This window comes from Epinephelus moara, chromosome 23, assembly GCF_006386435.1.
Source record: "Epinephelus moara isolate mb chromosome 23, YSFRI_EMoa_1.0, whole genome shotgun sequence".
In the NCBI taxonomy this organism is placed as follows: Eukaryota; Metazoa; Chordata; class Actinopteri; order Perciformes; family Serranidae; genus Epinephelus; species Epinephelus moara.
The window spans coordinates 32537235-32563451 of NC_065528.1; the positions used below are offsets into that span (position 1 = coordinate 32537235).

At 43.3% G+C, this 26217-nt stretch overlaps 1 protein-coding gene across 2 annotated transcripts in view; it reads left to right on the top strand.

The window, feature by feature from the left end:
- The window catches only part of plxnb2a.1 (plexin b2a, tandem duplicate 1), a 263227-nt gene that overhangs the window by 220166 nt on the left and 16844 nt on the right, over positions 1-26217 (top strand). For both annotated transcript variants that reach the window (XM_050035913.1, XM_050035914.1), the window contains exons 19-38: positions 2781-2929; positions 3265-3400; positions 9515-9651; positions 9738-9920; positions 10274-10388; positions 14162-14371; positions 14461-14544; positions 16576-16671; positions 17942-18078; positions 18167-18267; positions 19545-19774; positions 19960-20141; positions 20344-20410; positions 21817-21963; positions 22250-22327; positions 22574-22652; positions 22963-23063; positions 23553-23634; positions 25418-25569; positions 25854-26014. In XM_050035913.1, the coding sequence (XP_049891870.1) occupies positions 2781-2929; positions 3265-3400; positions 9515-9651; positions 9738-9920; positions 10274-10388; positions 14162-14371; positions 14461-14544; positions 16576-16671; positions 17942-18078; positions 18167-18267; positions 19545-19774; positions 19960-20141; positions 20344-20410; positions 21817-21963; positions 22250-22327; positions 22574-22652; positions 22963-23063; positions 23553-23634; positions 25418-25569; positions 25854-26014 (2627 nt within the window). The remainder of the gene's footprint in view (positions 1-2780; positions 2930-3264; positions 3401-9514; positions 9652-9737; positions 9921-10273; positions 10389-14161; positions 14372-14460; positions 14545-16575; positions 16672-17941; positions 18079-18166; positions 18268-19544; positions 19775-19959; positions 20142-20343; positions 20411-21816; positions 21964-22249; positions 22328-22573; positions 22653-22962; positions 23064-23552; positions 23635-25417; positions 25570-25853; positions 26015-26217) is intronic.

The following is a 26217-nucleotide window of genomic DNA, read 5'->3' on the forward strand; positions in this document are numbered from 1 at the left end:
TCATCAACAGCTCCTCCCACAAGTCATCAACAGCCCCTCCTGTTGCAGAAGGCCGTTTCGGTCTGTTTAAACTAAAAGGGTTCCACCAATATGTCTACCCTACGAGGCGGAAAATTGGGCACCTCGGATCAACTCGCCAATCCGGCTCTGTGTGTCTAAACGCTCGCAGCTTGCCGGCAAAACGGCCCAACATTCGCGGAAAATCTGCCAATGTAAAAGAGGCAAGTGTTTACTAACAGCGAAACTGTCTGTATAAATCTGGGCTGATAATTCCCAGAATATTTCCTTTAGCATTACTAATGTTTTAATTCCATTAATGCAATGAATCGTCATTAGCAGTGAGATTTTAAATGAGGTTCTACTCACTTGTACCTCCTGTGCTTTATCTGCCACTTTGGGAAATCTCCTTCAAACACAGAAGCTGTTTGAGTAATATCTTTATAAAAATATATCTATAAAAAGATTATGCAGACATTTACTGTATGCACACGCAGGCAGACTGACAAAGTGACACAGGGTGAATATTTTCACCTTTAGCTGCTTTATGAATCAGACTCTTTGTGTTGTGCAGAAGAAGAAGAAGAGGAGCTGCACTCCAGGGATGAATAAAGGATGAATACAGTCGCTCCATCTGTTCGGATAATCGGCTCCATTAGTTCTCTCATTTCTATCTTTTCCACATTCATTTTAACAACTCCTCTCCCTCGTTAGATCAAATTCTGCATTCTCAGAATCCATACAGCTTTTCACAAACAGACAATTTCTCAATCAATCGCCTCTCCTCCTCTTTGTGACATTTCATTTTCTCTCCCTCCATGTTTTATTCACAGTTTGGCTCCTTTTTCAATTTGTTTCATATTTCCTTTGGAACATCAGTCATTTGTTTCAACTCGATATTCCTTCGGGGGCAGCGGCTGATGAGGTCAAGAGTTGTTGCTGATTATTTCCGCTTCAGCACGTTGAGCTTTTAGTGGCGAGAGTTTTAACTAGTGAGATGAAAAGAAGCTCTTGTAGTTGATATTAATCCTTAGATCTTGTTAAAATTAAACTTGAAGACAACAAAGCATACACATGGTCCTTATCAGACCATATCGCACATCTCAAGAAACAACAACAAAACTACAAATTGCAGCCTTGGCGTGTCGTATATCAAACTCTGTTTCTGAAAAATTCAGATCTTTTTACAGCGTGTTAAAGTGCCGATGGCAGAGCCGTCAGTGAATGAACTACTAAAGAAATACATCACTACAAACGTTTCCTTGAAGGCCCCGACACAACAAGCCAATAGTCGGCCGTTGGTCAGTGAGCATCCGTCGCCATAGTTTTTGTGGTTTGTCCTGCACTGTTTGCCCTCATCGGCTTGTTTATTTTAGCCAGTGCAGCATGTCCAGTCGGCTTTGGTGAAGACAGAGCCTGTCAGTGGATGAAATCCCTCTGATTGTCAGTTCAGTTCAGGTGACAAGAGGAGAAGCGTCAGTGAGTAAAGGAGGAGCTAAAGTCCAGAGTGAGTGAGACCAAAACCAACTTGCTCCAGAAGGTCCGATTATTTTTCTCTTTAGCAGAAATGTTTCCTGATGGTTTGTGTCAGAGTCCTGCACAGGTCTATTTTTGAAAACTCACACCTGCCCATACCCATAAAGCTCAGTACCAGACCCGACCTGTTACCTGTCATTATGTCTAAAGCAAGGTTTATGCTTCTGCGTACCTACGACGCAGAGGGCTTTGCAGAGGCGTTGCGTCCCTCTGTGACTGACGCAGAGATGCGACGTGGACCTCCAAAAAATTTTAACCACGCGTCAAGGCAACGCAGACCCAACGCAGACCGCAAGAGCTATGATTGGTCCTTCAAACTACATCACTGCCGGCATTTCACTAGGTTTCACTTCCTGCTGCTGCCTCACATATTCGCCCGTAGTCTGCCTTGAGCCATCCAACGGCAGTACAGACCATCGGCGCAGTCGCCTCTCTCTTTGTCGTCATCGTAACATTTGTAATAAGAGCATTTGTTGTTCATTGTCGATCATTTCGAGCTCCAGCAACAGTCTTTCTCTCTCGGTTGCCATATTCACTGTGACTAGAGCAAAGCTGGAAGATAAACAAACAATGAACGAGTAACGACCCCAGACGTCACAGAGTCTAGGTAGGTGTATAAAAGAACGCCGCGCCCCCAAGCGCTTTGGCGAGGAATTGCATAGCGACAGAGACCAACAGGACGCAGAACTATGATAGGCACACAGCAACTGCGTGCACGTTGCGTTGAGTGTACGAGTGTACGCAGAAGCATAAAGAAACTTTAAGTCAAAGCCACACCCACCCACACCTGTTAAAAAGTCACCCACTACAGCTGACGGCCAACCAGCACGTGCGTTCTGCGCCTATGTGACAGGAAATAACTCTCCACAGCAGCAGACGGTGGTCGTCTGAAGAGCGTCTTGATGCTAGTTAGCCAGTTAGCACATTAACAACACAATCCAGTGTTGTTGCCCAGGCTGAGTCTGAAACAATTAATCAGTCAACTGACAGAAAATCTGTCAGGTGGCAATCTCCAGTTTTAGCCTGTCAAGGACCAGACACACCAAACTGATGTCAGAGAACTAGTGGTGATGAGAGCTCCCTGCTGCGTCGCCTCATGACCATGTATCGGCCAAAAAGTTGCACATGAACACATGAAAGTTTCCCAGTTAGAAATAATAAACAGCTAATAAAGACAAACACAGATGGGTCCACACAGGCTTTGATAAAGTTAGAAATATTTATGTCTCACTGTCTCCTCCCTGCAGATTGTCCCTCGCTTCGGCCCTCTGAACGGTCGCATCTCCGTCACCATCAAAGGCTCCAACATGGGAATAAAGAAAGAGGACGTCAAGAAGATCACAGTGGCCGGAGTGGACTGTGTCCACCAGGCGGACAGATACTCCGTCTCCACCAGGTAAACACCACAATGACAGCAGCTACATCAACATGCAGACAGGAGACCTTGTGTTGTCTCAACAAGTGGAGGTGAAGCTCATTACATGAACCTCTGACAGTAATTAATGACTGCAAACACCTGGAGACCTCCTCTCTGAATGTGATGTCACTGCTGCAGCAACACTCAGCTGATCAGGAGGGTTTTACAGATACACATAAAAGAACAGCTTCAGTTTATCACAAACATCAACTCATTGGGAGATACGTGCTTTTCACTGGACAGGAAAGCTGCCAGACACAGTATTCAACACAGAGAGGAAGTTGTATTTATTGAACGTCTCTTCCTGTCCACAGTGTGGTGTGTGAGATTGGCCCGGCGAGGAGAGTCCCGCCGTCTGACCTCCCGTTTGAACCGTCCAACAGCGGAGCGGTGGAGGTGGAGGTAGACGGAGGGAGGACAGGAAGGTCTCAGGTCTTTTTCACCTATCGGGTACGTCTCAGCCTCAAACACGTCTCAGCCTCAAACACGTCTCAGCCTCAAACACCTCTCAGCCTTAGACACCTCTCAGCCTCAAACACCTCTCAGCCTCAAACACCTCTCAGCCTCAAACACCTCTCAGCCTCAGACACCTCTCAGCCTCAAACACCTCTCAGCCTCAAACACCTCTCAGCCTCAAACACGTCTCAGCCTCAAACACACCTCAGCCTCAGACACCTCTCAGCCTCAAACACCTCTCAGCCTCAAACACCTCTCAGCCTCAACTCAGCCTCAAACACCTCTCAGCCTCAAACACCTCTCAGCCTCAAACACGTCTCAGCCTCAAACACCTTTCAGCCTCAAACACGTCTCAGCCTCAAACACGTCTCAGCCTCAAACACGTCTCAGCCTCAAACACCTCTCAGCCTCAAACACCTCTCAGCCTCAAACACATCTCAGCCTCAGACACCTCTCAGCCTCAAACACCTCTCAGCCTCAAACACCTCTCAGCCTCAAACACGTCTCAGCCTTAAACACCTCTCAGCCTCAAACGCCTCTCAGCCTCAGACACCTCTCAGCCTCAAACACCTCTCAGCCTCAAACACGTCTCAGCCTTAAACACCTCTCAGCCTCAAACACATCTCAGCCTCAAACACATCTCAGCCTCAAACACCTCTCAGCCTTAAACACCTCTCAGCCTCAAACACCTCTCAGCCTCAAACACCTCTCAGCCTCAAACATGTCTCAGCCTCAAACACCTCTCAGCCTCAAACACCTCTCAGCCTCAAACACCTCTCAGCCTCAAATACGTCTCAGCCTCAAATACGTCTCAGCCTCAAACACCTCTCAGCCTCAAACACATCTCAGCCTCAAACACCTCTCAGCCTCAAACACCTCTCAGCCTCAAACATGTCTCAGCCTTAAACACTGCACTGAAGATGGGCAGCCACAGGGTCTGAAAAAGGTCTTAAACTAAAGTCTGAAATACATACTTACTAATAAAAGGCCTTAAAAAGTATTAAATGATCTTAAACTCAGATTAGATGAGTCTTAAATGTTTTTATGTCTCAAGGAAATTTCTCCAAATTTGGCACAAATGTCCACGAGGACTAAAAGATGAACTAAGTGGATTTTGGTGGTCAAAGGTCAAGGTCACTGTGACCTCACCTGTCTCAATCTTGTGAACATGATATCTACTGGAATACCTTGAGGAAATGTCTTCAAACATTTGACACAAACATCCACTCGGGCTGAAGAATAAACTGATTTGAATTTTTTGGTTGAAGGTCAAAGTTCTGTGTGAAGTTGCATCTGTCTCATTCGTGTGAACATGATACCAAAAGAATACCTTGAGGGAATTTCTTCAAATTTGGCACAAACGTGCACTTGGACTCAAGCATAAAGAGATTAGATTTTGATTGCCAAAGGTCGAGGTCTATGCAACCTCTTATGTCTCATTCTTGGGAACATGATAGCTCAAGAATGCCTTGAGGAAATTTCTGCAAATTTGGCACAAATGTCCACTTGGACTCAAGGATGAATAGATTAGAATTTCATGGTCAAACGTCACTGTGACCTCACGTCCATCTCATCCTTGTGAACAAGATATCTCAAGAACGGCTTGAGGGAATTACTTCAAATTTGGCACAAATGTCATTTTCGACACCACTTAGAATTTGGTGGTCCAAGGTCACGGTTACCTCATGTCCATTTCATCCTTATGAAAAAGATATCTCAAGAACGTCATGAGGGAATTTCCTCAAATTTGACGCAAACGTCCACTTGGACTCAAGGATGAATTTATTTAAATTTTGTGGTCAAAGGCAAAAGGTTACCTCGTAAAACATATTTTTGGTCATAACTCAATAATACACTAATTCTGACCAAACTTGACACAAATGTCTAACAGGATAAAATAATGAAGGTCAAAAGGTCAAAGGTCAGCTTGACTGTGACATCATCATGTTTTAACGTCAGTTCTCAGGAACAGAAGGGGAGACATTTGGTCAGATACTGAACTGGTGACTCTAATCTTGAAACTGTGCTGATTGTATAGATCTTCTGTGTGTGAAGCATCCATGTTTTCACTGACATGGATGGAAACAGGAAGTAACGTTATGAAGCCATGTTTTTCTGAGCAGTTCCACATTTTGCTTGCATCATGCACGCTGATGTTGTGATACACATTCCTGCCTCCTGGCTTCATGCTGTGAGAACTCCACAGGACGTCTCTATATACAGCAACAACATGCATCCTGTCTGCTTTACTAAACCCAGACTTCAGTGCTCTGAACATGTTATTTCCAGGTGTTTAGCGCTCCGTCTGTACAGTAGTTTGATGCATTCACTGCCTCTCTGCCATAAATCCAGCAGCTTTGTCTCTGAATTTGTTGCATCTGTGTTCACCTGCAGGAAGCCTTTTAAAAAATAGTTAAACGTGCCCTCCTGAAACCTGCAGACACACCCCAGTGTACACTCCGCAGCAAAGTTTCTGAGGCAATACAGAACACTGTGTGACACTTCAAACCCCGGAGATCAAATCCCACAAACATTCAAAGGTCTCTAACATGCAGCTTTCCTCTGGTGTGGAGCTCCCTGAAGATGCAGCCAGGCGTAAAAATATCCAGCGCATACAAATTCACCCAAACTGTGTTCTCGCTGCAAACAGAGAAACAAATCTGATCACAATAAATCAGCTTCACCTGCTGTTCTGTTTGCTTCCTCTAACTAGGCTCAGTGGTTCCATTTAAATGTTGTTGTTCACTTTCATATTTCTGTCGGGCTGACAAAGAGCCAATTAAAGCAAACTGCTGAGACCAAAATGACTCATTTACTTCAGCAGCAGTTTGTCTCCCACGGTAAACTTTAAACTTCCCTCGGAGATTATTTGTTTCTGTGGCTGTCAAAACAGAAACATTAAAGCAGCGCTACAGAAACAGGCAGACCCACCTCAATAATGTAATCACTTCTTTATATTAGTGTAACGCACAAAAACATTTTGCTCCTGCCTCGGTAACACTCTCAGGTCATTTAAAGAGACACTGCAGGTAGTTTGATACAGTTGTTACAGCCCAGAGTCTGAAACAATTAGTCGATAAGTTAACAGAAAATCTGTCAGGTGGCAGTCTCCAATTTTAACCTGTCAAGTCCCAGACACGCCAAACTTACGTCAGGGAACTAGCGGTGTCCAGAGTGCCCTCACTTCACGCCGCTGTGTTTGGCCACACCAAACCAGACAAGTGTTCTGCGCCTGCAGGAGAGGAAATACTGCTTCATACCAGCAGGTGGCGGTCATGTCATTTAAAAAGGGACCTAGAAGACCGTCTTGACGCTGTTCAGTTGTAATGGTAAATGATAAATGGACCTGCATTTGTATAGCACCTTTCAAGTCATTCGACCACTCAAAGCACTTTTTACACTACGAGTCACATTCACCCCTCAAAGCACTTTTTACACTACGAGTCACATTCACCCATTCACACACACATTCATACACTGATGGCCGAGGCTACCATACAAGTTTGTACTTCAAATTTGGCACAAATGTCCTTTAGGATGAACCACTTAGAATTTGGCGGTCCAAGGTCACGTTGCCTCATGTCCATTTCATCCTTGTGAACAAGATATCTCAAGCTTGCTTTGGCATACTGTAACACCGTGATATCGCCCACGCTTAGTTTGAATGTCTTGTTTCTGTGTCTGTCTTCAGACTGAATATATCTGGGTAAGTGCTGCTTCCTGTGTTGTTGTGTTGTTTGTATAAAACTTGAGCCAGGCGGAGCTGCTGTTGTGAGTTTGTCTGTCTTCAGGGAGATTCAGTCTGTCTGCAGGAACAGCGAGAACAAATCTGAAACACCAACAAACCAAATGCTCCGGTACATCTCAGCAGCTGCACGACACACACTCTCCTGTGCTGCGCCGCTGTGTTATTTCACATTTACACCTTTGTTTATTTATTTCTTTATTTATTAATTTTAGCTCCCAAACAAGCACAAACAACTTGTTTCACACCCTGCGCTCGGCTGCTGTGTCTTAATTCTCCAGACAGATTGACTTCTTAAGTTTCCGAAGGCGCTTTATCCTCCGGTGTAGCTGAAGAATTAATATCCGCTCCTGTTTTGTTTGTCACGCTGTCGGCGGAGCAAAGAACCTTCCAGAACAAACAGGAAACCAACCAGCTGGTGTGCTTCAGCGGCCGCCGTCGTCTTTATCAATATTCCTCAAATACTCCCCGTGCAGTCCTGTGTTTGTTTTCAGTTCCAGCACGCTGCCTGAATACCACGGGACTCCTTCAGCTTTAAAACATATTTAAGTTTGATGTGATCAAAGTGTTTTCACCTGCAGCTGGAACGTAATGAACTCTGCGCCGTTAAACTTTAATGGTTACGTCTGGTTTTATTTTTCTCTTTGTTGCTGTTTTGTCCGTCTGTGACATTCAGCCTGACGGAGCCCGGGCTGTTTTTGTTCTTGAAATGTGATTATCTTCATGCCAAAGTGTTTCAGTCTGAAAATAAAAAAGTCTCCTGAGCAGCAACACAGACGGTACGTGACGCTCTGAAAACTAATTACAAGCCTTCATTAAGTAAGACCGAGGAAAATAACTCAGCGAGGCACAAACTTTATCTGGAAGTGTTGGACGCACTGACACCGCTGAAACTTAAACAAGAGTTTTTGTGCCTCGAGGACGGCGACACCGGGAAGGTTTTTAGGTTGTCTAGGTCAAGGTCACTGTGACCTTGTATCTCTCTTCTTGTGAACGTGATATCTCAAGAACACCTTGAGGGAATGTCTTCAAATTTGGAACAAAGGTTGGCTTTGACTCGAGGCTGAATTGATTAGATTTTGGTGGCCAAAGGTCAAGGTCACTGTGACCTTGAATCTCTCTCATTCCGGTGAACGTTATATCTCAAGAACATCTTGAGGGAATGTCTTCAAATTTGGAACAAAGGTTGACTTTGCTTCAAGGCTGAAATGATTAGATTTTGGTGGTCAAGGGTCAAAGGTCAAGGTTACTGTGACCTTGAATCTCTCTCATTCCGGTGAACGTTATATCTCAAGAACACCTTGAGGGAATGTCTTCAAATTTGGAACAAAGGTTGACTTTGACTCGAGGCTGAAATGATTAGATTTTGGTGGTCAAAGGTCAAGGTCACTGTTACCTTGAATCTCTCTCATTCTCGTGAACGTGATGTCTCAGGAACAACTTCAACTTCAACTTTACTTTGTCCCTAGAGGGCAATTAGTTGCACAGCAAGTTAAAACATGTATTACAAAAACATGCAGTCAGGGGGAGAAGAGGGGAACCAAATACAGTGGCCATCAACAACAATTACAAATATCAACATCAACAACATCGTCACTCGTCACATCAAATCAAATCAAATCAACTTTATTTATATGGCACTTTTCATATGACAGTAACACAAAGTGCCTCACAGAGGTTAAAAACAACAAAGATCCATGATCATAACAAGAGTAACAACCAGCCTAGACTCTCCTCAGTACTGAGTCAGACTCTTCCACTGCCCTGCATTCAAAAGAGAAATAGCCGTAGGAATGAAGGAGTGCTTGTTTCCGTTACTCTTAACGGGGGGAGAAAAATCTGAGCCGAGAGCCAGAAGGCAAAAACTGACAGTCTGAGAAAAGGGAGTGGGAGCTGTCAGAAACGACAGCTTTAGTCTTCCTTACTATCTGTTTATAAAACAGTCCGGATAACGTACCCTGCAGAACTCCCCAGATCTTGCTTCTCGTTTTCACAATGCTATTTAGTGCATGTTTGGATCTGATGTTGAGATTCCCAAACCAGCAGAGAAGAGAGAAGGTCAAGACAGACTCAATATTAGTTTCACATTTGGCACAAACGTTCTCTTGGACTCAACAAGGAAATGAGTGGATTTCAGTGGTCAAAGGTCAAGGTCAATGTGACCTTAAATCTGTCTCATTTTCTTGAACACAATATCTCAAGCACACCATAAGGGAATTTTGTTCACTTGGACTTAAGAATACACTGATTCGAATTTTGTGGTTCAAGGTCAAAGGTCTCCTCTCTGAGCTTCAGAGTGACCCATGAGTCCATGTTCTCACCGTTCAAGAACAAACAGCTCATTTATCATCGTCTCTGTCCAGGACCCCAAACCAGTCTCTGTCCAGCCCGCGAGGGGTCCAGCAGCCGGAGGAACCGTCATCACCATCAAAGGAGAAGACCTGGACACGGCCTCTAAAGAGGACGTGTCCGTCAGTGTGGGAGGAGTCCCCTGTGAAGTGTAAGAAACACCTGTTGACACAGTGTCTCACATGTTTGCGTGTGTTTTCTGAAGGTCATTTAAAAGTCTTCCTCTGTCCTCCTCAGCCTGGAGTTCGGCGAAGAGATCACCTGTAAGACCGGGAGGTACCGAGGGCAGAAGGTCCCCTCTGACCCGTTAACGGTGACGGTGAGATACGGTAAAAACACCACCAAGGACGTGACAGCTGCGTACCAGTACTCCGAAAACCCCAAGATCACAGATTACTACCCCAAAGACAGCTTCATATGGTGAGTGAGCTGCTTTATGTCGGACAGAAGTAAAATACTGTTCATGAGCAGAACAAAAACAGAAAAGTAAAGCACTCTGTGTGAAGTGTTTTTGTGTCGTAGGCAGATTAAATATTGAAACATCCAGTGTGTGTGTTCACTCTGCGAAGGTCAAACACACTTTAACTTTAAATCTGCTGTCAGAGAAGATTTGATGAAAACCAAAAATCCTTTAAAGTTAAAATGTCTCCGTCTGTCGTCACTCAGTTTGATCAGCTGTGATTTGATGATGTTGGTGAAAGTTTTGCTTTTAAATACATGTGCTTAAATTAATTTACAACTGTGTGTGTGTGTGTGTGTGTGTGTGTGTGTAGCGGTGGGCGGAGGATTGTGGTGGAGGGAAGTGGTTTTGATCTGATCCAGAAAGCCACGATGAAAGTCCTGACGTCCACTGACGACGTGTTCACACAGAAGACCCCGTCTGTAGAGGTAGGAAGTTGTGTTGTTGTTGTTGTTGCAGATCGATGGCAATGACAGTTTAATTTATGTAGCACATTTCGTCACAGATAAACTCAAAGTGCTTTACATTGAACGTATAGAAGAAAATGTGAGAGCATGAGACACATGAACATCAGACCTCAGTCTGAGCACGAGTCACCGACATAATGAAACAGAGGACACAAACACATCAACACAAATAGAAAAACAAAAACGTGTGGAGTTTGTTGGTTCTTTGTTAAAGTGGTTCTTCATTTCCTCTGTGTCCCGACTTCATTTCTCAGCAGGAAGTTTGTTTGTCTTCTTCTTCCTCTGTTTATTTATCGCTCCTACAAATCAGTGTTTCTCTTTCAGTTCTTCTTCTTCTGTTTTCTTTCTCCCCTCTCGTTTCATCCTCATGTCAGTGTCACGTTTTTGTTAACAAGAAAACATTTTATCAAAGATAACATGCAGCTAGATGATCTTTAACAAAGTGTTAGAAAACATCTAGACTACAGAACAGAACTCGTATTATGAAAAGCTAAATGGATCGGCAGTTTGGCCTCTGCAGTGAGGCAGCGGATGAAAATGGAAATTAAAAACTAAGATAACATCAGCAAACTATAACATCCAGTCAAGGATCATTACGAGAAAAATTTATCAACAAACTGTCAGGAATCGGCTTTTAAAAATGTTTAATACCATAAAACTTGACATTAGTTTGACACCTGTTACTGTGATATAAACATTTAGCTCAGAGCTAACAGTCATCACAGAGTCTGAATTTGGAAAAACAGGAGAAAGTATGATCCAATTAAAATAACCAAATCAAGTTGCCTCAAGAGAATGGTTGAGTATTCAAATTTTTTATTTTTATGCCTTTGCGTAGGCGACAACTCTGATTGGAAGCGTTAAGGAGCACCTTGTGGGACTGCCTCAAATGTGGTCAGAGGTCAAAGGTCAAGATCATTGTAACCTTGCATCTGTCTTGTTAACCAGATATCTCAAGAATACCCACTTTGAGTCACAAATGAACTGATTAAGATTTCATGGTCAAAGCTCAAGGTCACTGTGACCCCATCCATTGCATTGTCATGAACATTATATCTAAAGAACACCTTGTGGGACTTTGCTCAAATTTGGCGCAAACGTCGCTTGAACTCAAGAATGAATTGATTAGAATTTAGTAGCTGAAGGTCAAGGTCACTGTGACCTCACAACACGTTTTTGGTCAGTGAAACTGTGCTGATTGTATAGATCTTCTGTGTGGGAAGCATCCATGTTTTCACTGACATGGATGGAGACTGTCAGAGACACTGGACTGGTTTGTGGAGTCATACAACAACGAGGTGGTAATTCTACTTTTGTTCTTGTCAGAGAGCAAAAGACAATACATTTTTGTGCTGTGGTTGTTTACTGTCTGATCGACACGTCTCTTCAGAGATCAGCTCAGGCTGCAGGAGCTTTACTGATCAATAAATGTTCCATCAGTCAAACCACATCATTTTGACGACACAGAGAGGACCAGTCTTCTGTTTCTATCGGCCTGATGCGTATCGGTGTGCATCTGACTGACACTTCCTGAGTCAGGAGGCTGAAACAGAGAAAGGGGACGGTGGTGCTTCTATTTCACCGCTGAATAACTCTGAGTGACAGAGTCTCTGAGGAAAGATTCACTGCAGGGGAGAGGAGGGGAAGTCGTTTCATCGTCACTTCATCAAACGCTGCCGTCTGAACCAGGAACAAAGAGGGGGAGACACAGTGGGGGGGGACAGACACAGAGACAGAGACACAGAGGAAATGTGAGGTAAAAGTTACACCTGCACTGAAAATCTGGAATCACTTGATTCAAGTGTGGAGAGATTCACTGCAAACAAACTGTCAACACTTTCCTACTCACCATTAGAAATAATTAAAAATTAAAAATGGTTATATTTTTAAAGCCACTGGTTGTCAACAGAAAAAACAAGGTTGTTCTTATTTTATCTCACTGCGTGATAATGGAAGAGTTCTGCAAAATGATTCCTTCATTTCAGTCATCCTACAGTCCTCCATTTTGAATCTGATAAACAAGAGATACAAGGACATAAAAAAGAGAGATATGAACAAGATTTTAGAGCAAAATTGTAATAAATTAAACAGGATGAATGAAGAGATGAAAGTCGTAAACACAAAGAGCCGTATTTGATTCAATGTCAAATGTTTTCAGCTCCGTTTTAAAAGAAGTGAGAGCCGAAGCAAACGTCAGGATTTCTGTCGTTATTTTTTTGTCTTGTTTTATTTTTATGCCTCCGCACTGGTGATAGCTGTGTCCAGAGACGTTATGTTTTCATGATGTTTGTATGTCCGTTTCATTCTCCTGAACACAATATCTCAAGAACACCTTAGAGGCATTTCTTCAAATGTGGCACAAACATTCACTTGGACCTAATGATGAACGATCTGTTTTAGTGGCCAGAGGTCAAGGCAGCTGTAACCTTGCGCCCATCTCATTCTTGGGAATAAATTATCTTAAAAACCCCTGAGGGAATTTCTTGAACTTTGGCACAAACGTCCACTTGGACTCAATGATGAACTGATTATATTTTGGTGGTCGTAGGTCAAAGTTCAAGGACACTGTGACCGGGTTCGTTTCATTCTTGTGAACATAATATCTCAAGCGCACCTTGACGGAATTCTCTTCAGATTTAGCACAAACATCCTCTTGGACTGAAGAATAAACTTACTAGAATTAGGCATTCAAAGGTCAAGGTCACTGTGGCCTTGCATGCATCTCATTCTTGTAAAGGAGATTTCTCAGTCCCTCAGAATTGGCACAAATGTCTACTTGGACTCAATGATGAACTGACTAGATTTTGTTGTTCACAGGTCAAAGTTCAAGGTCACTTTGACCTGGTCCATCTCATCTGTTGATATCTGAAGAACACCTTGAAGGAATTCCTCCAAATTTGGCACAAATGTCCTCTTGGACTCAACAATGAACTGATTAGATTTTGATGGTCAAAGGTCAGGGTCACTATTAACTTGCCTCCGTCTCATTCTCATGAGCACGATATCTCTATCCCTTCAAATTTTGCACAAACGTCGACTTGGACTTGAGGATGAGCTGACTAGAATTTGGTTGTCAGAGGTCACTGTGACATATTTAATATATCATATGCTAATTTAAAAAGAAAAAAAAAGTTTTACTATGCCTACACCCCAGCAATAGCCATGACCAGAGGTAAAATGGTTTCAGGTTGTCCGTCAGTGCGTACATTTCTGCATACATCACATTCTTGTAAACATGATATCTCAAGGTCGTCTTGTGAGAATTTTAAACTTTGGCACAAACATCTACTTAGACTCAAAGATGAGCTGATTAGAATTTTGTGGTCAAACGTCACTGTGACCTTGCATCGGTCTCGTCCTTTGAAAATAAGATATCTTATGAATGCCTTGAGGGAATATCCTCAAATTTGGCGCAAACGTCCACTAAGACTCAAGGATAAATTAATTCAAGTTTTGTGGTCAAAGGTAAAAGGTTACTGTGACCTCAAAAAATTCTGACCAAACTTGACCCAAATGTCTAACAGGATAAAATAATGAAGGTCAAAAGGTCAAAGGTCAGCTTGACTGTGACATCATCATGTTTTAACGTCATATCTCAGGAACAGAAGGGGACACATTTGTTCTTGTTTCATTGTGTTGTCTTAATTTACACATTGTAATTTGGTCTTGACTGAATGTAAAAGAAGAAAACATGTCGCAGCTGGACTCACTCACTTCTTTATCTTCTTCTTCAGTTTTTCCAGGAGTCTCTGAGTAAGAACGGCACTGTCCTCCAGTTTGACTCTCCTGCGGTAAACTGCTGCGCCAACAGCCCGTCTCTGCGGACCGTCCTCCAGCTGGACAACGTGATGGAGGACCTCAAGGGCTTCAACTACCACCCTGACCCCACCTTCAATGAGCTCGACAAGAACGTCATCACTGAGACCAGCATCATCATCGTCACTGTGAGGACGGACGCTTACATCCACACTTCATATACTATACCACTCTTTATCTCTGGATTTACTGACATCACTCTGTTTTTCTCCGCCAGGGTCGAGGTTTCTCCAAGGCCATGACAGCCAAAGAGGCGCAGGCTTTTGTTGGAGACGCTTCCTGTCATGTTAACATCCTGCAGGTAAACACACACGTCTCTCTGTTTCCCCTGCAGGAGTGAGAAATGAGGTTATAATGGATTCACACTGTAAAGATGGAGCTGATATTTGCTTTTTATTTGTTTGTTCAACTGAATTGAGCTGATACCGTCATGCTGCAGAAACACAGCGTCAGGACACATTCAACACTAAACAGCAAACACCTGATAAAAGATGTTATCTGACAAAAACAGAAATGTCCCACACTTTCAGTCCTGATTCTGCGTGTTCAAATGTACCTCAACACAAACTTTCTCCATGTTCATCCTCTTATATCATCTGAACTTCATTCAGCAGTCAGTGGTGTAAAGTTTGGCTTAAAAACTTTCTTAAATTCCTGCTCCCCAGAACCAAAAATAATGAGGACCTTGGTATTAAAGGAATATTTCACCCCTATATATACAAATGATCATCTGTATTTCAGTTACTCACTTTGTTGTTTTGAGTTTGTGAAGAAAACTGTTTTTCTCTCATGTCTCCACGATGAATGGACAATTAAAGAATGCAGAAAAGTCTTGATGAATTAAGGTCACGGGGGTCCGTGTTAAACAACAGTAAAACTTTTATTACAACATCTGTTTAGAAACTCTCACAACTCCTGCAGTATAATTCACGTCTCATTTATCCAGTCGGATGATCAGTACTTCAAAACAGACACAAATTTGTGACAGTGAATTGAACTGACAGTGAAACTGATCTCTACCCTCGTCAGAGCCAGACTCCATTTACAAAAACAATGATTTTACCTTGCTGAACACAGGAGCTGCTGGTCTACTGCTGCCTCATTCAGTTAGTTAGTTAGTGACTTTGGTGAATCTGAATTAACCCTTTAAAACACCAAAATCACACAATAACACAAGCTATCTAACTGATGGAGGCAGCAGTAGACCAGCAGCTCCTGTGATCAGAGAGCTAAAATTACTGTTTTTGTGAAAGGAGTCTGGCTGTGACAAGAGCATGTAGCTCTGACTGCCTCTCTGTGCACCGCGCTCACATGTACGCGCTTGCACGAGACCGTGAGACATGGGCACCGCCTTCATGTGTGTTCACGTGCTTTCGCTGGTCCGTGAGCGTGGTGCCCAGAGAGGCAGTCAGAGCTACAGGCTACAATGAGGCTAAAAACAGAGTTCAAATGAGGTTTTTCCAAACAACTTTTTATGTCGGGGCTTCAGGACACTTGGATCACTACGGACGAGCAGTATGGAGATATTTTGTGGTTTCAATTATGTGTTTTTGGACGTTTGAATCTGGGGCGCCGTCAGCCTCCATTAGGTGGAGTTGTGTTGCTACCTCCTCTCTGATCATCCGACTGGATAAATGAGACTTGAATTATTCTGCACGAGTTGTGTGAGAGTTTGTAAACAGATGCTCTGATATAGTTTTGCTGTTGTTAAACGTGGACCCCTATGACTTTAATTCAACAAGAATTTCCTCCATTTTTTGACTCTTTGTTCACCGCAGAGGCCTGAGAGAAAAACAGTGTTTTCTTTACAAATTCAACATAACACATTTTAAACAACTGATGTATAAATGATCATTTTGTGGATTCAGTGTTCCTTTAAGTTTAAAAACATTTAGGGAGTCTTAAGTTTAGTTTATTTTGTAGTTGAGAACTTTGCCAGCCGATGTTTGGCAAACTCAAACAGTTCCTCCACGTGCATTTTAAATTAAAACTAAAGGGAATTCAGTTTAATGTTTATTTCTACACATGATGTTATTTGTTAATAATAATAATAATAATAATAATAATAATTATCTTTACTTTGATCTGGAAACTACTAAAATAAAACAAGCTCGGTGACATTTATATATATGTATAACCTGTGATATGTGGACTTTATTGCTTGGTTGTAAAGGGACTCAAGTCAAACAGATTCTATTTTAAACCACAGTAGGCGGATCAGTTGGTGCTTCTTTAGTTCAGGTCTGTATTAATATCTGTAATAAAGTGATGTCATCAGTCTGATGTTGAGTTCAGCTGTGTGACTCTAGTGTTTGTCTCCGTCTGTGTGCAGGATGATAAGTTGATCCTGGAGGCTCCTTCATCGCAGCCCAAATCCAGATCCAAACGCCAGCGCAGAGACACGACCAACGAACCGCTGGACCTGACGGTAACTTCACACACGTCCACCATTACATCATCAATAATCTGTGATAGCTGTGGACACAGGCATTATACTTTTGGGTCGTCTATCTGTAAATCTATTCATCCGTCCAGTCACTGTAACCGTGCGTTCATCTCATTATTGTGAACGCAATATCTCAAGAATGCCGTGGCACAAACGTCCACTTAGACTCAACAATGAGCTGATATGGTTTTAATGGTCAAGGTCACTGTAACCTTGCATCTGTCTCATTCTTGTTAACATTTTGAGGTCTTCAAATTTTGCACAGATGACTACTTTGAGTTGCAAACCATTAGAATTTAGGGGTCAGAGGTCAAGGTCATTGTGACCCCGTCCATCACATTCTCATTAATGCAATATCGCAAGAACATTTTTAAGGAAGTTCTTCAAATTTGCCACGAATGTTCACTTCGACTCAACGATGAGCCAGTTATAATTTGGTATTCGAAGGTCAAGGTCACTGTGATCTCAAAACATGTTTTTGGCCAATGAAACTGCTGATTGTATAGATCTCCTGTGTGTGAAGCATCCATGTTTTCACTGACATGGATGGAAACTATAAGTGCGACTTGTTTGTGGAGACACACAAACGCAAAGTGGTAATTCGAGTTTACTTGTGCGAAAATGACAATTTGGTGATGCTCATTCAGACAGGATTAATATGACGGGAGGAGGTGGGGAATAAAATATTCATTTTCCTGCTTTGTGACTGAACTCATTGTTCATAGATGACATTTTAACTATCGGGAAATTGCAGGATATTATGGTCTGTAACAGCAGGACAAAGACAAAAGTCCCCACAAAGGATATCGTCATCGTCATCTCTGATAATAAAAGTTCATAAATCCATTTAGAAATCAAAGACATTGTCTTCGTGTATGGGACGGCTGCTCCACCCACCAGACGCCCCTCTCCTGCTGGTTCCCAAACAGGCCTGAATGTTGATGTTAGCATGTTAGCATATTAGCATCTACCAGGTCAGCAGAATTATTTCTGAGTTCCTACGTTTTAACACAAAAGTCAAATTCCAAACTCTGAGCTGATGATAAAGAAGTCGAAGGACAAGAACTTTTTGAGATACTCAGAGACACTCTACAGGATAATGACAATGTTCGTGTTTAAATCCACTGAGTTTTGTAAAGAATTCCACCCCAGGTCCTCAGTTTTGTGTATGAAATGATGCTTCAGATGTTTCAGAGGTTAAATTTTTACCCTGTTAACCTCCGATACTGAGCGGCTCTGTGTCTCTGTCCAGGTGAAGTTCGGTCACGGCGAGTGGACGGTGGGTTCAGTCTACTACGCCAGGAAAGACGACATCCCTCTGGCTATAATCATCCCTGCAGTCATCGTCCCCATGCTGCTCTTCATCATCGTGTCCGTCTACTGCTACAGGTCAGAAACATAATTTTTAAAAAGACACACAGACGTGTTTGTTTCCTGCGTGTTGGTGCATTTAAATATCTGTGATGTGTGTTAACAGGAGGAAGAGTCAGCAGGCGGAGCGAGAGTACGAGAAGGTGAAACACCAGCTGGAGAATCTGGAGGAGAGCGTCAGAGATCGCTGCAAGAAAGAGTTCACAGGTACACACACACTCACCTGACAGACGTGAGGTCACATGACTGACTGAGGAGGAAGCGTTAATGCTGGAAACAGTCAAACTGCGAAACGACAACCTGAGTCTGACTTTAGTTGTTTTGCCGATCGGTTTTATTGGTTCTGATAAGACTGTACTCAGTGTGTGAGGTACAGGGAGGTCTCAGAGGGTCTCTGATCCCCAAACAAACACATAGGACCCTTGAGACATCAAAATCTAATCTAAAACCAGAGACCATCTTGGATCACTCACTCACGTACGACCCACATTGTGACGATACAAACTTCCTTACTGACTCCTCTTCATCCTGGTGGGACATCAGGCTTCAGTGAGTTCTCTCCGTCGCGTTTGATCCTTGGCAGCATGTTGCATCTCTCTCAAGGACAGGTCCATCTGTTCCAGCTCCAGTGTCACAGTTCTGCACCAGGTGCTTTTGGGCTGTCTAGGTTTTATCCATCATGCAGCACTTGGTGTCTGGAGCTGGTCCAGTGACTCTCACTGATCCCAGGATGTCCAGGTGGTATCTCTTCATCTCACCGAGGACCTGCGCTGTCTCTGTGGTCTCGTACAGGGTTCAGATATTCCATGTCCCAAGGCGGATCTTGGATTTTGGCCCTGATAGACCCTCTTTCACACTCCTGATCTGCTTTCAGCTTTCATCAGGAGTGGTCATACTGTCACTGTATTGGTGGCGGGTGTCTACGATGTTTCTGATGTCAGTAGTAGTAGTGTTTTTCATGGGGTGGAATTGTTAGCACCACGCCCCCAAGCCTGGAGGGCCAGCTTGCTGACTTTTGTCTGGCTCCTCACTTGAGACCAAACTGGTAAGGTTGAACCTACCAGGGACCACGGACCCCCCAGCATAGCTCTCAGGGTTGTAGAGGTGCGCAAGCGTCTCCACCACGACAAGGTGACAGCACACTGAGAAGGTGACGATACAGAGCTGGTTGAAAATCAGCAAAATATCCCTTTAAAGCAGACGTGGGCCAGTGGCTGTACTTCTGGCCCCCCTACTCAGACTACCTTTGATCTCGGCCTTCGTGTTGGTCTCAACTGCACACCGGTAAAGTCTTTAGACTGCATCTTGCACAGGTGTGACGTCACGCATTGACAAAATCTGTCTGTAGACGGCCAGACAGACAAATACGGAGGAAAACAACACGACCTCTTCAGTATGCTGAAGTTATAAAATACTTCCTGATTGTTCCGTGTGTGTGTGTGTGTGTGTGTGTGTGTGTGTGTGTGTGTGTGTGTGTGTGTCAGATCTGATGATAGAGATGGAGGATCACACCAGCGACCTGAGCGAGGCCCGGATCCCTTTCCTCGACTACAAAACCTACACCGACCGAAATTTCTTCCTGCCCTCCAAGGACGGCGCCAACGACACCATGATCACAGGGAAAATACAAATCCCAGAAGCCCGCAGGGCCATCGTGGCTCAGGCGCTCAACCAGTTCTCCAACCTGCTCAACAGTAAAACCTTCCTCATCAACGTGAGTCTCAAGATGATTTACTAGAAGTTTGGCTCTATGTCTTCTTCACCTCCTGCGTCAGCTTTGTCCGCTCACTGATGATCAGATCTGGTTAAAAGATAGAAAGTTAATGAATGAACTTTCTTGCTCACATACAGTCATGTTTTTTTATAAACTTATATTCCGTAACCGTCTCTGTCCTCCAGTTCATCCGCACGTTGGAGAGTCGTCCGGACTTTAACGCCCGGGCTCGTGGTTACTTCGCCTCGCTGCTGACGGTGGCGCTGCACGGTAAACTGGAGTACTACACTGACATCATGAGGACGCTGCTGCTGGAGCTGATGGACGAACACGTGCAGAACAAGAACCCCAAACTCATGCTCAGGAGGTCAGCACACACACACACACACACACACACACACTCTCTGAGGACGTCTGTCAGAGAAAATGATAAAGAAAAGCACATTTATTTATTTTTATAGGCTGTAAGTTTATTTGTTTGTTTTTATTTACACTGTAAATGAAAAATGTCCTCTAATGTCTTTATCTATTTTCTGTGTGTGTGTGTGTGTGTGTGTGTGTGTGTCCAGGTCGGAGACGGTGGTGGAGAGGATGCTCTGTAATTGGATGTCCATCTGTCTCTATCAGTTCCTCAGGGTAACAAACACTGTTGTTGTTTTACTGCGTTCACAATTCTCTTCCATCTGTTTCCCTTCTTTCTCTTCTTCTTCATTTTCTGTTGTTTCTTCAGTTGTAATGGACTCAAACTGAAACTTAACTCCATCTCTTTTGTTGAAACCTGCTCAGTGTGGCTGATTGTTATGCCTCTGCATTTTCGGGTTGTCCGTTCATCCATCTATACACACGCACATCTGTCCCATCCCTGTGAACATATCTCAAGAACAGTTTCAGGGAATTTCTTTAAATTCGGCACAAACGTCCACTTGGACTAAAGAATAAACTGATTAGAATTTTGTGGTCGAAAGTCAAAGGTCAGTGTGACCTTACATAACTGAAGAATTCATTCACTAATTATGACCAAACTTGACACAGGAGTGTGAAAGTCAGGAGTGTCTAACAGGATAAAATAATGAAGGTCAAAAGGTCAAAGGTCAGCTTGACTGTGACATCATCATGTTTTAATGTCAAAGGTCAAGGTCACTGTGGCCTTGCATGCATCTCATTCTTGTAAAGGAGATTTCTCAGTCCCTCAAAATTGGCACAAATGTCCACTTGGACTCAGTGATGACAGGTCAAAGTTCAAGGACAGTTTGACCAAGTCTGTCTCATCTGTTGAACACCTTGAAGGAATTCCTTCAAATTTGGCACAAACGTCCTCTTGGACTCAACGATGAACTGATTAGATTTTGGTGGTCAAAGGTCAGGGTCACTATTAACTTGCCTCCGTGATATCTCTATCCCTTCAAATTTAGCACAAACGCCGACTTGGACTTGAGGATGAGCTGACTAGAATTTGGTGGTCAGAAGTCACTGTGACATATTTAAGATATCATGTGCTAATTTAAAAAGAAAAGTTTTACTATGCCTACACCCCAGCAATAGCCATGACCAGAGGTAAAATGTTTTCAGGTCTATGCGTACGTTTCTGCATACATCACATTCTTGTAAACACAATATCTCAAGGTCGTCTTGTGAGAATTTTAAACTTTGGCACAAACATACACTTAGACTCAATGATGAGCTGATTAGAATTTGGTGGTCCAAGGTCACTGTTACCTCATGTCTGTCTCATCCTTGCAAACAAGATGTCTTTTGAATGCCTTGAGGGAATTTCCTCAAATTTGGCACAAATGTCTACTTAGACTCAAGGTCAAAGGTCAGCTTGACTGTGACATCATCATGTTTTAACGTCATATCTCAGGAACAGAAGGGGAGACATTTGGTCAGATACTGAATTGGTGACTCTAATCTTGAAACTGTGCTGATTGTATAGATCTTCTGTGTGTGAAGCATCCATGTTTTCACTGACATGGATGCTACTGCGCTGACAACAGCAACTGATATGAACAATGTGAACAAATTTGTGTGTGTGTGTATTTCAGGACACAGCAGGAGAGCCTTTATACAAACTGTTTAAGGCGTTGAAGCATCAGGTGGAGAAAGGACCAGTGGACGCCAAGATGAAGAAAGCCAAATACACACTGAACGACACGGGACTGCTGGGGGACGACGTGGAGTACTCTGTACTGGTTAGTACACACAGCAGCAGCAGTAGTTTTCCTCCTTTTGTTGTTTTTAACAAGCTTTCATGCTTTAAATGCGCAGCTTCTGAAATGTGAAGATTTTCTGTTTAATATCTGTTTAATATCTTAATCAGCAGAATCTTTGTGGGTTTTGAACAAAACAAGACTTTCAAGTCATCACTTCTTTTATCAAACTGATCAATAAGGAAAACAATCGCAGCTTTTATTTCGCTCACAGAAGTGAATGTGCCGTCACTTCCTCAGAGTGTGACAGGTGTGTTTGTGATGTCAGACTCTGCAGGTGTTGGTGCACGGGGAGGGACCAGACGTGACTCCAGTGAAGGTGTTGAACTGTGACACCATCTCACAGGTGGGTGTGTTTCTAAAGTGGCTTCACATTCAGGGGACAAAGACTTTATAAGAATCAGAGTTGACTCATAGATTCTCTTTACCAGACAGGAAGTGTCTGATTAAGATACAAGGGCGAAGCTTCTGGTGTGATATTTCTCTGCTGTCTGTCAGTGTTCACGTCAGCGCTGATGACTGAAATATTATTTTAGTTCTTGTGTCAGGAGCACATTTCTGCCTGGTAAATTCAGAACTTTGTGTTGTGCAGGTGAAAGAGAAGATCATCGATCAGGTGTACAGAAATCTGCCGTACTCACAGAGGCCGAAGGTGGAGAGTGTTGCTCTGGGTGAGAAACAAACACACTGTGGGCAAAATCAAACTGTTATTATATTTATATTTACACAAATATTTATCATTTTGCTTGTGAAAGCAAACTGTTAGGATTTGAAGTAACAGATTACAGATTACTTTATGAATAATAAAGATACATTTCCCTGTTACATCAGCAAAATCACAAAATATCATAATAGCATAATGTGGTACCTTTGTTGAGTTGGAGTTTCATATTTAATCTAGAGTCACATGACAAAAACACACAGTGACATCATGATGAAACACATTAGTATTGACGTCAGTTTTTTCTTGTCCGTCCACAGAGTGGCGCCCCGGCTCCACAGGTCAGATCCTGTCTGACCTCGACCTCACCTCCCAGAAGGAGGGACGCTGGAAGAGACTCAACACTCTGGCTCATTACAACGTGAGTTCAGTCTGCAGGCGTTAATGCACCACACTTTGTATTCTAGACTAGATCTAGAGTAAGAAAGCAAAAATAAACTGTTCCCCATGTGTCTGGTCCCTGGACCCCTGGTTGAGGACCACTGGTGGAAACAGTTTGTCCAGTCTGTGCAGGTTTCAGCTCCTTCGTCCCACAGCTTCAGTTGATGCAGTGTCAGACTGGACTTCATCTTCATGCTTCAGACTCTGGATGATTTTAATCAGCTTTGCTTCGCTGTGTCGAGCTCAGACTTTTCATTCTGCACTGAAACAACCAAAAACTTGAGCGCAGTGAAATGTCGAGCCACGTGAGACTCGTCCTCACGCTGCAAGAAAACCAAGAGAAACTAAAACTCTGCAGCAGTTTCCCCTCTGACATTTAAAGCACAGTGTTTACAGACAGAGTAATAACTGTGGGCGTCACTCAGGATTTATGCCTCTCATCTGATGTCAATGATTGTTTGTGTTGCAGGTTCGAGATAACGCCACGCTGGTTCTGTCCAGAGTTCTGCACACACAGTCTTTCCACCAGCACCAAGACAGCTACGAAGAGAGTACGTACACACACACACACACACACACACACACACACACACACACGCACACACACACACACACACAAACACCCTGAGGCAGACTTTTGGGCAGTAGTGGGATATAACTCTGCTGTACTGAAATACAGACACTCAGGTCCATATATTTTTCCATCCTGCACTCGACGTGTATCATGTGTCTGTCGTCTCTGCTGATTAGAAAATATTTCCTTATTTCAAATTTTCTTAACTTCACTTTCATCTTGAAACTTGATTTATTCCACATGTGGGCCTTTGCCACTGTCACACGAGACCAGAGAGACAGGTGTCTTTAAAAGTCTCTGTGTGTTCAGCTCTCAGTACGTCTGTAGCCTCTGACTGAATCTCTGTGGTTTGGAGTTTAGTTTCTCTCCTGCGTCCTGTTTGTACTTTACAGATCTGATTTATTTTATTGTTTCATCTTCACTATCAGCTGTGTCGAAAACTCAACATTTCCTTATTTTGTTGCTTCACAATAAAAGTTTTTACATTTCAAAATAACAGGAGACTTTAGGCGTGGATCAGCCTGCTGCTTTTAAACATCATCACTCAAGACAAGCCGTCATCAGTTTCTAGCCCCTTTTACACTGCCAGATTTTCGGCGAATGTTGGGCCGATTTGCCGGCAGGCTGCGAGCGTTTAGACACACAGAGCCGGATTGGCGAGTTGATCCGAGGTGCCCAATTTTCCGCCTCGTAAGGTAGTCATATTGGTGGAACCCTTTTAGTTTAAACAGACACAGACAGCACGTNGTAGGTAGGCGGCATTTTGCTGCACTCCCCGATTTTGTTTTTATACTGCCAATGCTGAAAAAAGACTGATTGGGCTTTCCTGCTAATTTGCACAACTCCTGTCTAAAAAGGGCTTTAGATGCACCTTCAGCAGGTAGTCCTGTTGTCATGGAAATGTAAATCCCTGCTGTGCTGGGCTGATCGACCAACCAAATGAAACCAAACCAAACCATGACTGTCGAAATGGTGAATGGATGAATGGAGTTTTACGATCAGATGTCGGACAGTACAGGTGTATTAATTAGATGCAAATAAAATCAGAGTCGCAGGTTGCCATGGCAACACACAGTGTAAAGCTTTAACAGTAATCTCACAACATGAACCATATATTGAACTGTGATGAGTCATAAACAACCAGAACTGAAGACACTACAGAGCAGCTTCACCGTGTTCAACCAGTCACTGAGTTGAACGGTGACAGAGAATCAATGAATGAATGAATGAACTTTATTCATGAAGCACCTTTCACACACAGAATACAATTACCATTAAATTATACAACACTCCTTCAAAGAGAAAGAAAGAAAGAACAGAAAGCTGCTAGTGATGGGCTTTAATAAAAATATATGTTTAGAGTTGTCGACTGAGCCGGTGGGTATTTAAAGGTTGTTCCGTATTTTTGGGGTTTAGTAGCTGAAAGAAATGTCCCCAAAGGTTTTTCTGCTGACATCAGGAACACTGATGTCAATACACAGATGAACATAACAGCAGCATAAAGTTCACATCATGCTGTGTGACGCTGCAGCTGAGACTGATCTGACAACTGAAATCCAACAAAACTTCCTTTTAAAGAAACATCTTCATCTCTTTGCTCCCTCTCGTGCAGCAGGTGCCATCAGTTAGTCTCTCTTCTGTAAATGTTCTGTCTGAATAGCGACATCAGATCCACCTGTGCCTCAATGAGAACAGCTCCATCAGACAGATGCTGCCAGCAGTGTGACGTCTGTGTGTGTGTGTGTGTGTGTGGTTACCAGAAAATGCCCTGCTGGAGGACGACAACACCTTCCACCTGGTGCGGCCGGCGGACGAGATCGACGAGGTGAAGTCGAAGAGAGGCAGCATGAAGGACAAGGCCATGACCAAAGCCATCACGGAGATCTACCTGACCAGGCTGCTGTCCGTCAAGGTGTGTGTGCGTGTGTGTGTGTGACTCACCATAATGAAGCTGTCAGCCCTCTGCACAGCTTTGCTGTCTGTAAACACCTTATTCATTCAAAGACGCTCGATTCACAGCTCAAACTGTGAAACACAAACATTTTTATCTGTTGAATTTATTTATTATTAATTTATTGAACATGTTAAAATAATACAAACACAGAATAAAACTTAAGAAACAAACGGGATCCTCAGCAACTTTGCACAGGTAAACTTGTGTATGTATATAAACACCTGTGTGTGTGTGTGTTTCAGGGCACTCTGCAGCAGTTTGTGGACGATTTCTTCCGCAGTGTTTTGTGCTCGAGCTCCGTCGTCCCTCCTGCAGTCAAATACTTCTTTGACTTCCTGGACGAGCAGGCGCTGAGACACGACAACGTGGACGAGGAGACGCTGCACATCTGGAAGACCAACAGGTAAACAACACAACTGTCTGTAGAGACAACAGAGCAGCTACTGATCTGTGAACAGGGTACAGGTACTGCAAAGGGAACTCATGGCAATGGCACATGTCGATGGCTGTTGCCCCCCAGCAGGACAATGCACCATGCCACAACCCAAAACTGCTCAGGAATGACCCGAGGAACGGGACAAAGAGCTCAAGGCGTCAACCTGACCA